Source organism: Lonchura striata, chromosome Z, assembly GCF_050655825.1.
Source record: "Lonchura striata isolate lonStrDom1 chromosome Z, ASM5065582v1, whole genome shotgun sequence".
Taxonomy (NCBI): domain Eukaryota; kingdom Metazoa; phylum Chordata; class Aves; order Passeriformes; family Estrildidae; genus Lonchura; species Lonchura striata.
Window position 1 is genome coordinate 18020659 of NC_140740.1, and position 12945 is coordinate 18033603.

Consider the following 12945-nt stretch of genomic DNA (forward strand, 5'->3'; position numbering starts at 1 on the left):
TTTTAATAGCCAAATGATTCTACAGTTCACATTTCATAAGATAGATTAAAAGCAAAGTCTCTTCTGTGAGCATTGTGGGTCTTTGGATTTTATATATAGATTTGGTATAGATTTTTGTGTAAGGGAGAAATGCTGACCTGGCTTACAGGCTCCTTCCTTGCTGTACTTTTAACCATATCACAGAAGCATTTCTTTTCACAGAGGATATTTTCTCATACTTTCAGGACTTGGTGAGTGTTACCTCTTGCTGGCAAAATCAGCCCTTGATAACTATTTGGATAGGAAGGCTGTGGATTACATAGAGCAGGCCCTTGCATATTTTACAAGGTTGGTACTAAATATTCACTGGGATTGTGGGTTGACAGGCACAAAAATGAGAGTTAAATGTTTGAAACTTTTTAGTGTAAACTGAATCAAATGGACTAGGACTTCTAATCTAGAAGTAAGAATGTGTTTATTAAAAATGGTTTAAGTAATAGATTCTGAACATAGGCTGCTTAAATGAATGACAGTTACAGAGTTTTAGTTTTTTTCTTTTCAAAGATAAAGAATCATTTGATTCTAAGAAAAGTGTGAAATGACACAGAGTTCTCTTGTGTAGTCCTGCTAATGTGTGATTCTGGGAAGAGTGTATTCCTATCAAAAATAATGGATAAGAGGAAAATAATTCCTTCCTCCTCTCAGCCCTTTTGTTTTGCATTTCATACAAGATGTGCTAAACTAAACCTTGGAATAACTGCTGTTAGAGGAGACAGTCCATGAAGTTTCTGCAGATGAGTAATGTCTTGTAATATGACAAATGCAAGAGTGCATGTAGTCAGCTGACATGTTGGGGTGGTTTTGTTTGGTTGTTTTTTATTGTTTTTTCTTTTTAAACTTTGATCTTTTAGACCTGTAGCTTGAATAGGAGGAAACTGGATTAAATCAAACAATTGAATAATTGTGTTTGAGGTTGTACCACTCTTCAAAGTGGTACTTTTTTTTCAGAAAAGGTTGTTGAATTGTCTAAGTGGGTATTACTTGTGTTTTATTTGTAATTGTAGGGCAGTAGAGCACCGTCCTGATGTATCTTGCCTCTGGAAACTGTTAGGAGATACCTGTACTAGTGTGCATGTTATTTCACCAACCAAAGTAAATGTTCAAGTACCAGGATCCCTTCTGAGTAAAAATGCAACCAAACAGGTGCTGAAGAAAAATGAGCTTCTCATACTGGGAGGAAGGTAATAATCTTTCATTGTGAAGAACTTCTTGATGTTTAAGACTCCATGGAGTCTCAAGTATTCTAGACTTATTTAATTTGTAGAAAATCAAATACATACTGATCTGTTGATACCTGCATATTGGGTAAATGGATTTTCATGCGTTTTCCAGATTACACTACTCATTTCAGGGTATGTTTCATGTATTGCCACAGTGCTGTCAGCACTTGCTCTTCTCCTTTCTGTCTCCAGGTGCACGACTACATTCTCCCTGCTATTCCTTAAATCACACCTGTTTAAATACAGTGGTGCAGTATTTGCTGACTAATTCTCCCAGGACAATGGAAGTCCAAGATAATACTTTCAGCTTTCTGTCTGTGCCTTTTTCTTGTAAAAAATGTCAAAAATTCGCAGTTCTGTGACTCCCTCTAAACTTTTTTCAGCTGGCTCTCTAAGACAGGATATGCATCTGCTTGGCAAATCTCAACCATGATCTCTAAAGTCAAATACTTCCTAGGGGAAGCCTGATGAACTGTAAAAATGACTGATGTTTGTTTTAAGTAAAATCATGCATAATGTAATTGACAGAGCTTTGATTTGATGCACACCTACATAACCACACCTGTGGCTTCATAAATGGTGAGCACTACAGATTGCCTTTAGACCAGATTCAGACACACAATAGATGTCTGAATGAAAATATATTAGTTGGTTTTTGTTTTGCTTTCAGTTCTTGTCTAGTTTTGTTTGGTTTTATGCATGTTTACTTCATTTAGGTTTTTAAGCACTATTTTGAATGCTTTTTCAGCTTTCTGCTCTTCATGTAGAGACTTCAAATAATGATTCTGTGATTCATGTTTGTGTAGGTGTTATGGCAGAGCTTTAAAACTGATATCTTTGCCTAGCGTATGGTGTGATCTTGGAATAAATTATTACCGCCAAGCGGAGCACTTCACAGCAGTGGGCACTGACACGAATGAGATCAGTGAACTGCTAGAGAAATCTTTGCAGGTATTGCCTGTATTTCTTGGTACGTTCTTTAAATTGGTGTTCATGCTTCTCTGCATATTCTCATACTATACATCTCTGTATAAGTACATGCATAAAGTCATCATTTTTGCTCTCCTAATCATTACAATCCATATTTCATTTTCTTCCAGTGTCTCAAAAAAGCTGTGAGACTTGACAGCAAAAATCATCTTTATTGGAATGCACTTGGTGTAGTTGCTTCTTGTAGTGGTAAGTCTTTAGTGACAGCCCTAGATCTCTAACACCCTAAATTAGAAGGAAGCTTGACAAATGGTGTTTTGAAATTCATTTACATTTAGGTCTCTATTTTTCTTTCTCCCCCCAGCTATTGGGAATTATGCTCTTGCACAACATTCGTTCATCAAATCTATTCAAGCTGAGCAAATTGTAAGTGCTGTAGGCAGTTGCCATCTGTTTCAACTGGGCATTTGAGACATTTCCCCTGGTGCACTGCCATTTCTGAGGAGTGTAGTAATATATTTGTTTTAATTTTATTTGTTTTGTTTAGAATGTTGTTGCCTGGACCAACTTGGGGGTTTTGTATCTGGCAACTGGAAACATTGAGGTAATCTATTTCCCATCCTCAAGTATAATTTTCCTTTCTGTTTTTTTTAAGGGTGTATATGGGCATAGGAGTATCAGTTTCAAATATCCCTTTCAAATTCAAAAAATAAACTTCCTTCAAAAGAAATTAGATTGACACTTGAGGAATACAGATAAATTAAAAATTTGGTCAGGGGGGCTAAGGTTAGGTGAATTACGAACTTCTGCTGAATTGGCAAAGTTGCTTTCCAACAGCTAGAATGAAAACTCTAAATGGAAGGACAGAGAAATAGTCAAACCAGGGCATGCCAGGTTTGGCCAAGAACTTCTAGTTGTAGGTCATGGACTGCTCATCAGCAGACGTATAATTTACTGTAACACTCTAATCTTCAGAGTTTCTCTGGAGAAAAATTAGAATAGCTATTAAGTGAAGTCTGGAGCTCTCATACAGTTAAAGTACATCCTGTCCTATTTGCTGGTTGGAATTACAGAAATTTTGTTGATTGGAAATGTGATGGTCAGAATTATTTTTAAGAAAAAATAACTTGACAGTACAGACTGCTTACTGCTAAGACTGCTAATGCTGAGACTTGGTTCCCTCCGTGCCAGATTGAGGGAGGAATTCTTAAGTATGTGTAGGCCATAGGGAGATGACTTGCGGGTGATAATCCTTTTGAAAATACATTTGTATTACCAAAAAAATGAATTTTCAAAACTGGACCCCCCAAGAGTCAGATTTTTAAATTGTTAAGGGTTCATTTAGGTTCTGAATTCTCTAGCTAGGAAGGAAGCATATTTATAAGGGAGGGAAACTTTGATATTGTGAAGTTTTCTAATTTTATTTTTTCATTTTCTTTGAGACTAAACTGGTTTATTTCTTTGGGCAATGCATTGTTCCGTTTGGTACAGAAGATGGTTTTAGTAGTGACCTAATTCACTCCATTAAGTCTCTTCTAATACTAGTGCATGTCAATACCTGTGTGTGCTCAGAAGTGCTCTGTTACCATGCCAGGCAGTTCAACAGCAGTGTTATCTTTGGTTCTACAGCAAGCTCATGAAGCCTTCAAGGTAGCCCAGTCTCTGGAACCTTCTTACGTGTTGTGTTGGATTGGACAGGTATGATGAAAAATCATGAAATTGCACACAGAAACCAGTTGTCGAAGAACTTTAACTTCAGCCTAATAACTGGCACTTCATGCTCCTAAAAAATTGTTTTTTAAGTAAAGGGAGCTTCTACTTCCTTTGTTTCCATAGTGGTAGTACAATGGAAGCTACCATGTTCATCAGACACACTCATATGATGTTTTTCTAGCTGATATTGTGAGTTCTCTAACAAACTGTTAACAAAACAATCACTGTGCTCTGAGGCTTTTTATAGACAGCTGTCAACAAAGCACTGTCTTTATAAGGTGATAGTTATTTTAACTTCAGCTGTACCACTAGTTCATTATATGGCACCACCCAACTCTCATCTCGGACCCCCTTTCTAATGCCACTGTCAGAATAAGTAAGCTTCTTACATACCTGGGACAAAGCAGCTCTCATTTTCTGGGAAGTACCTTCCTCCCCTGCCGCTGAAGGTTGATGTGTGCCTTCTGATATCTAGGCCATCTATGCATAGTTAAGATACTTGTGACTTTTATGATTATTATAGGTGAATTTCATAATGCCATGCTGCTCACCTGCTTATGATATCAAATTGAAAACTGGATTCTAGTAAAGAACTAGCACCAACACGTTAAAATTCAGCTCTTGTCAGATGTTGTTATACATTGTTCTAATATATGCAAGTCTTTGTTCTGAAGAGTGTAGAGTAGCAGCCAAAGAGTTTAAATTGATGATACAGTGGAGACTGCTTGTGTCCCTCTTGTGTTCATTTTGTTTTTAAAATCAACTTATTTGTAGACCGTGAGAAGAAAGTGTGTTCATGTTGAATGCTTAAGATATGCCTGACATAATATAAATCAAGGTTTTTGTTAGTGTCATAATTTTTGAAGTACCTGACCATAGCAACTCTTGCTTCTCTCTAGGCTCTTATTGCAGAGACTGTAGGCAGCTATGATACCATGGATCTCTTCAGGCACACGACTGAACTCAGTATGCATGTAAGTGTAACAGCTGTATTGTTCTGAAGCTTTGGTATATCCAGTCTCTCTACTTAGGAGATAATTTTTTTTTTTTTAATAGGCATGTCTTGAGTAGTGAAACTCCTACAGTCATGTAGGAGTCTGCCTTCCATGTTGTTGCTGACTTACGCTGGTACTGTATAGCAGGCAGTTACTTTATAAAATTCTTTAGTCCCAAGGATTCACTAAATCAGCTCTTTAAGTAATGAAGAAATATTCTCCATGTTCCACAGAACTGGACAGAGATGAAAGGCATAAAATATTTCTGGAGAGAGCAAGGATACTGCCAGAACTCTGTATTCTAAAAAAGTGGAGGACTTACTCTTTCATAGCGCTTTTTTTTTGCCTATTGTCTGTATAGTGATGCAGCACATTATATGAAAGCGTAAGAATTTGGTTTGCTTAGATGGCAAGTTAAAAGTATGTATGGAGTAATTCAATTTGATATATTCTGCTGCTTAACACTGATACAGATTTTTAGCCCAAACTCTGTCCTAAAACTTAGAATTAGTATTATTATGATCTGCAATTATTTTGCTGTATCTTGAGCAGGTTTAATGATTTCTGTTTTGGGGATGTCTGTTTGTTTCTGGAGGCTGAGGGAGCAAAAGGCTATGCCCACTGGGTATGTTCAACGCTGCAGGATAAAGCCAGCAGAAACACTGTACTGTATCTGTACAACATTGTTCAAATTAATGCCGTACCAGCAGCCCAAGTGGTCTTGAGCAAATACACAGGTAGGTAATTTAAATACCTCTCTAACCTGTCACACCTAATAGATGCATTCAGAACTAACAAATACACAGTAGGTACTATTTCTGGGCAAGAGAGGTCTGGCTGAGTTGGGGAGAGGCATTTTAGCTGTAAACTAACTGAAACAGGATAAGCAGACCACTGACCAATTTTCATTGTCACACAACGATGAAATGGATGTGGGTTCTGTCTGCTTACTCCTTCTAGCTCTTTCAAAGACCAACAAAAATAGGGACCAGAGCCTTGTCATGCTTCTCATAGGGTGTTTGCACTCAGACTCCCTTTGCACATGTCTGTATTCATAAGTAAAGATAGGGACCAGATCCTCTGCTTCTGTGATGTGAAGCTTGTCAGAGGATTGTTGCTGTATGCTATGTAACTCAGTAATTTCAAGCATATGATTTTGTTAACCTTCAGCAGGTGATGGACTCTGGCATGATTCCAAGCCAGCCACCCCATTGGATATGTCTAGCCTGGAAAGCAGATAGAGCAAATGCAGATTTTCATTAGTCTGCAAGTATTCCTGTAAAGAAATCATTTGAGTAATCTCTTGCTGACTTTTGAGAGCTAGAAAATACATCTCACAGTAAATGCGATGAATGTGAGACTCTATTTCTTTGTACCTTGTTCTTAAGGGGACTTTGGAGAGCCTTCCTCTGTAGTCTGGGGAGAAAAGTTACTAGTCTGAGATGAGTTGACAGCTGACAAATTTGTGCCTTAGCAATTAATTAAAAATGACAAAATGACTGATCTTGAAAGGGACCATAATCGTCATCTGGTCTTATCTCCCTTCTCTGGCAGGGTTGTACTATAGCATATTGTACAGAATTGTTTCAGAGTGTAGTAAGAATAAAACGTAAGATTCTACTAATATTTTACTAGAGTCAATGCAAGATGAACATTTCCCCATTTCATTAAAAAAAAATCTGCCTCTGAAAAACTTAAAATATATTGAGTGCATTATGTATTAATGTTACATTGTAATATTTTAAATTGAGCCAACCTGATGTCTTGTTTGGGGTCATCTCTCCCTTCTGTATTTGCCTGCAAGCCTGTCAAAATTCTCATGAGCAGCTGACAGAAGCATTTGGCAAAGTGTTCAGTGCATGTACTGTAGCTTTGATTCTGTAATGCTTTTTCACAGCTTACTGATCTTGTTTTCCTACATTGTCAATTCTGATTTTCTAGAAAGAAATCCAGATGATGCTTCTGCTTTCACTATGTTTGGGTTTTTGAATGAGTATCTGCATCTAAAACAGCAGGCAGCCTATGCCTATGAGAGGTAAACTGTATACCCTTGGAAAGCTTAGAGAAGCTCCTTGACTTCTTTTCCAAGCACCAGCTGAAAAACCTAAGGGTTTTTCTTTTCCTTAGATAAACTTTTCTTTCTCTGTTCAACAGTACATTTCAACTAAGTGTATTGTAGGGGTGAGTGTATGTATGTACCAATACCAAATTTGGAAAGGCAGAATACAGAACTGGAAAAGTAAAGATGTCCTAAGACTTGTTTGTCTTACCATTACATTAACTAACTCACTGGGTGGGATTTAAATGAAACTGAAGAAGGCAAGCTTGATTTTAGCTTTATTCTCTATCCCACTCTAATTAATGGAGGTGGTTAGCCTTTTGGTTTGGTTTTGGTTTTGGTTTTGGTTTATTTTTTTTTTTTCTTGTATCTTCTTTTCAAAGAGGGGAAGATAGCAAATGAAACAGTATTTGGTTAACATGTTTGTTGATGAATTAAAATAGGCTCTGTTTATGTTTAATTAGCATAGAAAAGCTTTTGTATAAAACAATCGTCCATTTCCTCTGAAAACTGTTCTCAAAATATGCATCTTATAGTCAGATGATAAGTAACATTCATTGTGGTTAATTTTAGGGCAGCTTCACTTCTGAAAAACTCAGAGGATACTGAGAAATACAATACAGCAATGCAAAACTATGGCAGGTCACTATGGTAAGTGTCTGTTGACTTTCTGAGCCCCTAACTTCAGCTTTGGAGGTAGTGAATGTAGCAGTACAAAATATGGTGAGGCTTAAGGTGAAAGATGGTTGCTAAAAATAATCTATTAAACATTATTCCTAACTGTAGACAGATTTGACTGAACTTTGTATTAGCTCCAGAAACGGGTAATGTAATAAAAAAAAAATTGTATTTGAAGGAATTGCTGTATGTCTTCACAAAGTGTAACATATCAGTGATTCCCTTATCCTTTGCTTGGTACTAACATGTCTTAATGTAGTCTATATAATGTAGCTGCTATATTGTCTCTACAGTAAGCTGTGGTGCTTTTTTGAAATTTATTTTTTTTACAATCTTGACCCTTGAGCTATGTAATAGGCTTAGTCTGAATAAAATTGTTTCTTCAAGGTTTGTTGCAAAGCCCTTTTACCTACCTGTATTGACTTTCACAACCTGAAGCATGTGAGGTTGAGGTGTTGTGTACATGTGTGTGGTCTTTCTGCTGATGAACCCCTCTAACTGTAGTCCTACTCACAATTCTAAGTTCCCTTCATGACGCCTTCTGGATCAGGACATAAGCAGGACATAAGTATGCAGACTTTAAGATTTCTTTTTGATATGAGATAGCTCAAGGTCTACTAATTAAATATTTGTTAATTCTCTAGGGAAACCTCTTACATTCTTGTACATGACACTGAAACTTCTAACCTGTGACAAAGTGGTAATTCATTAACTTTAGGGAAGATTTTAGAAGCAACTCTTTAGACTCCTGAAATCTCGCATCCAAGTTGTATGTGTGTTATTTCATGTGTGCAACTTGCACAAGATCAAATATCTAGTAACTGATAAGCAGTTCTAATTAACAGAATTCCTGGACTATTCTTTCCATAGTGGTCCTACAACAAGAATGCTGTAATCTTTCTCTGTGTGCATGATTTGCTTTTTTGCAAAAAAAAGCTCGATTTGCTTTTTGCCTGTTTCTTCTCTGTTTTCTCCCCCTGCACTGTGATGACCATGAAGTCATTTGCATTGTATACAGCTGTTGTGTCAATGTGGAGGACTTCTTCCTATCAGTTGTTCTTCATGCAACAGACAGTTGGACAGAGTAACTGCTATACCTGGGAAAGGGTGGGGAATACTGCACATTGTTGTCCTAATATTGCACTTTTCTAGGTGTCTGCTTGAAACTACTGTGGAATAGAGGACACTGGTCCTCAGGAACAGGTTGTCTGAACTATAGCAGCTGTTGCTGCATCCTTCCTACCAGTGACTGGGGTTGTTTTTTCACAGTGCTCTTGGGCGATGTGATGAGGCCATTGAAGTTTACACATCAATACCCCTAACAGAGTTTGATGGCATTGTGGGGTTAGCCTTAGCTTACTTCAAGAAAGGACTCTTAGAAGAAAGTATCAAAGGTAAAATTCAGAGCATTATGGAACACTTATTTTGAGGTTAATCTTAAAAAAATTTGTTTGTCTAACCAACCTAGCTGACATTCAGTATTTTGCTCTTTCAGTCCTAACGTGTAAGTATAAATGCCACAACTATTTTAATATCTTGAGTACCATGTGCAGTTTTGGGCGCACAATAAAAGAAACACATTAAGTTGTTAAAGAGCATCCACAAGAGGGCTGTGAAGATGGTGAAAGGTCTGGAGGGGAAGACTTATGAGGAGCACCTGAAGTCACTTGATTTGTTTGGCCTGAAGAAGAGGAGACTGAGAGGAGACCTCATTATGGTCTTCATCCTCATGAGGAAGTGAAGGGGCACTCTCACAAACATTGACAGGACTCTAGGAAATGGCCTGAAGCTGAGTCAGGGGAGGTTTAGATTGAATATCAGGAAAAAAATTTTCACCCAGAGGGTGGTTGAGTACTAGAACACACTCCTAAGGGAAGTCATCACAGCACCAATGTTGTCTTCAGATCAAGAAGCTTTTGGACAGTGGTCTAGGCACATGGTGTGAATCTTGAAGTGTCCTGTGTAATTGTACTTCATGATGTTGGTGGGTCCATTCCAACTCAACCTGTTCTATAATTCTGTGAAAATCATTAGGCTGTTAATAGGGTTCTAGTATCACTCAAGTGTAGTAAGGAAACATAAATTTCTTCAAGTGTATGATTCTTGTCAAGATTCCTGTTTTTCTCTGAGCCTCCCTTGTTCTCAAATTATTTTTCTGGAAGAATCAGTTGTAGTCTAGGGAAGAGAAGACTGAAAGGTGATATCAATATAAATGTTTCAAAGGCAGGTGTCAAGAGGATTGTGCTAGGTACTTTGCAGTGGTGCCCATCAACAGGGCAAGGTGTAATGGACATCATCTAAAACTACAAGCTCCATCTCAACATGAGGAAGAGCTTTACATCGAGGATGGCTCTGGAGCAGGCTACACAGGGAGGTTGTGGTGTTTTTCCCTTCTGGAGATATTGAAAACCCACCTGCAAAGGTCCTGTGTTGCATTCTGTAGGTGGCCCTACTGTGGCAGAGGGGTTGATTCCAACCCTAATTTTTCTGTGATTCTGCCATAGGAGATTAATTAATGTGTTGTTCAAAGCACTTAAGCTTTAGTGGTAAATGTAATTGTACTGTCATGTTCCACGCTTCTGTAATGTGCAGCTTCATGAAAAGATGTATGCAATGATCAGTGTAGAAGTATAAGTGCCCACAAAGGAACAGTCAGCTCAGTGTTTTAAATAATTTTATATTGTGTTTGGAATGAGTGTGCCCATCTGAACTACTGTCTTGTAAATGAACTATCACAGGGAAGTATTTATACCATGTTCTTGCAGGATGTTTCTGAGTATCCCAATGCTGCTTTTCATTTCTGTTTCTACTTGCTATGTGTTAAACAACTCCCAAGCTCTAAATAGTAAATCTGGTGTTTCCAAACATAGTTGCTTCCAAAGTCTTGGTGAACTTATTTTTTGTCTTCTGCTTATGATTTGAGGTGGGAAAACACAGTGAATCTGAACCTGAGCTGTCTCTCTGTTCTAATATTGATCTATCCTAAAGGCTTTACAAAGGTTGTGTTTTTTCTTCTCATTCAATTCTGAGTTTCAAATTTTTACCAGCCTATGAAAAAGCCTTGTCTGTTGCCGAGTCTGAAGAAGATAAAGCATATATCCTGACTGCCTTGGCAATGATAGAATATAAACTGAACAAAGTGGATGCTGCAAAGACACTGCTGTTTAAATGGTGAGTGGAGGAATAATCAGAATGTGATATTTTATTGTTCTATTAAATCCTCAAGCTTCTTTTTTCTGGGACTCAGGTGGCTATTTTCTTTATGTATTGCAGCATAAAAGTGGATATTGATGCAGTGTACTTGTTCTTGTGATACATCTGGTTTTGTTTCATGATCTGTCTCTTTCACATTCTGTATTAAGTAGAAGGGCTGAGCAGTTTGGATGTCCAACATCCTTGAAGTTTTAGAAACTTTATCTTTTAAGAAAGTATCACTTTGTAGTTGTCCTAGACTCTAGGCAATGTTTTTTTCTTTAGCTGTGAACTCTGAATGACCAGTGAAAATAATTTCAGTTTCAGTAGTCAAAAATCTCAGAAATGATTGTGTTCCCAGCAACGTAGACCAGGAAAATCCTGTAGCTTTCCCATGAAAAGAAACAGATCTCTATTAGTTGTGCAATTAAGTGGTGAATGTTTACTATTTTTCATATCTGTGGAGGCTAATAGCCTGTGCAGCATTGTTAGCCTCCTAGTAGCTACAGGTTACGAGTTACCATCTCATGTGCAGGGGGCAACTCTCTGTCTGTAGAGAGCTCTGGTAGTAGCAGTGCAAGGCCCATTTTACCAGCAGACTCAAGTTACTAATGTAGTGAAAGTCCATTACCTAATACACTTTTATGGTTAGTGTCTAGGAAACTGTTATTTCCTACATCTTATAAATAAGCGCAAGCTTCTATTTTTGTCATAAACATGAACAATGAGAGTTTCTAATGATGTTAAATGTTTGTGTTTAAAAAAAGGGTAGTGAATGGCTTAGGAAAGAAACATCACAATGATTATGTCTACATCTGAATTGGAAACAGTGCTGCAAATGGACATGGTGGATTTTACTAATAGGAACAAAAATTATGCATTCTGGTGCAATAGATAGATGTCTTTCTTTACTGGAATTTGTGCTAGATGACTTGAAGTGCCCAAGTAGGACCTTGAACATAAAGCTCCTTTTTTCATTTACCTAACCATCTTAGCACAGAGATTTTTAACCGTGAATATATCTGGATAATTAGTATGATAGAATACCATTTCCTCCTTGCCAAAGAGTCCTTTTGCTGGCTGTTCAAGTTCGATTAAAAGCTTTTATTTTTTTCTTACTAGTGACTGAAAAAAAACATAGAATCAGAAGCTTACATTTTTGTCTTTTTTTTGATGGCAAAAGTAATCATTAAGAGGTTGATTCGGTGATTGCAGTCACCTGGTCTTCAAGAATATAGATCTAGCTTGATCCAGGATCCCACAGAGAGTGTAAATTCTGTATACCTTTCATGATATATAGGAGCAAGAGGACTCAGAAGTAACAAGAACTCTCATGTTATCGGTAAGCTTAGTTTGTGTTCCAAAATAGTTGTCTCTTTCCCTCTCTCTGATTCAACAGCTCATTAAAGGAACCTAGTACGGAAAGTCTGAAGGCTTTGTGCACACTGGGATTGGTAAAGCAGGATGCAACACTTGCAACAGCAGCCCTAAAAGAATTACTGAAGCATGAAAAAGGGGATGATGGGATTTATGAGAGGTGTCTTATTGCATCTGCTATTTATGCATTACAAGGTAGAAATGTGGCAATCCAGAGGGAAGTCTCCAAAGCAATACACAGGTATATAGTTTGTCTTCCTTTAAATTGCCTTGTAAATGCATTGATTGCATTGAAGAGTAAGCAAACCTGTTTCTTTGAATCATTATTCAAAATTTTTTTTAAACAAAAATTCATTTTCAAAGATGAAGTCCTCACCTAAGGTTGTACCTTTAGCTGGCAAGCTTGCATTCTTATTTATGGAATCAAATAGCAGAAGTTTCATAGCTTATTCACTGTTTTCTGATTTTGTTTTGGGGGCTTTTTTGATAGGTAGTTTAGTTTACTCTTCTGTGAAAGCAATTTTCATCCTGTGTGGCATAACCTTCAACCTAGAAAAGTCCCTTGGGTTTTTATTTGATATTTAGCAGCCTTTGAAGCTGTTTGTTCCATTAGCTGAGTGTCTGTATTTAAATTTGATTTGCTTAGTTGTAGCATTCTGAGCCTTTCAGGAAGGCACACATCGTAGTCTCTCCAAGTGTTTTTTCATGCAGTTGTTTTTTTCCAGCTATAACAAAAATTTGT

At 37.4% G+C, this 12945-nt stretch overlaps 1 protein-coding gene across 11 annotated transcripts in view; it reads left to right on the forward strand.

The window, feature by feature from the left end:
• The window catches only part of SKIC3 (SKI3 subunit of superkiller complex), a 48159-nt gene that overhangs the window by 21454 nt on the left and 13760 nt on the right, over positions 1-12945 (forward strand). For 10 of the 11 annotated variants that reach the window (XM_021541531.3, XM_085566225.1, XM_085566224.1 and 7 more), the window contains 14 exons: positions 225-327; positions 1044-1220; positions 2066-2210; positions 2360-2438; positions 2554-2615; positions 2737-2793; positions 3819-3887; positions 4802-4876; positions 5493-5634; positions 6839-6932; positions 7530-7607; positions 8904-9028; positions 10682-10805; positions 12226-12444. In XM_021541531.3, the coding sequence (XP_021397206.3) occupies positions 225-327; positions 1044-1220; positions 2066-2210; positions 2360-2438; positions 2554-2615; positions 2737-2793; positions 3819-3887; positions 4802-4876; positions 5493-5634; positions 6839-6932; positions 7530-7607; positions 8904-9028; positions 10682-10805; positions 12226-12444 (1549 nt within the window). The remainder of the gene's footprint in view (positions 1-224; positions 328-1043; positions 1221-2065; positions 2211-2359; positions 2439-2553; positions 2616-2736; positions 2794-3818; positions 3888-4801; positions 4877-5492; positions 5635-6838; positions 6933-7529; positions 7608-8903; positions 9029-10681; positions 10806-12225; positions 12445-12945) is intronic. The other variant, XM_085566226.1, reaches the window with a different exon arrangement.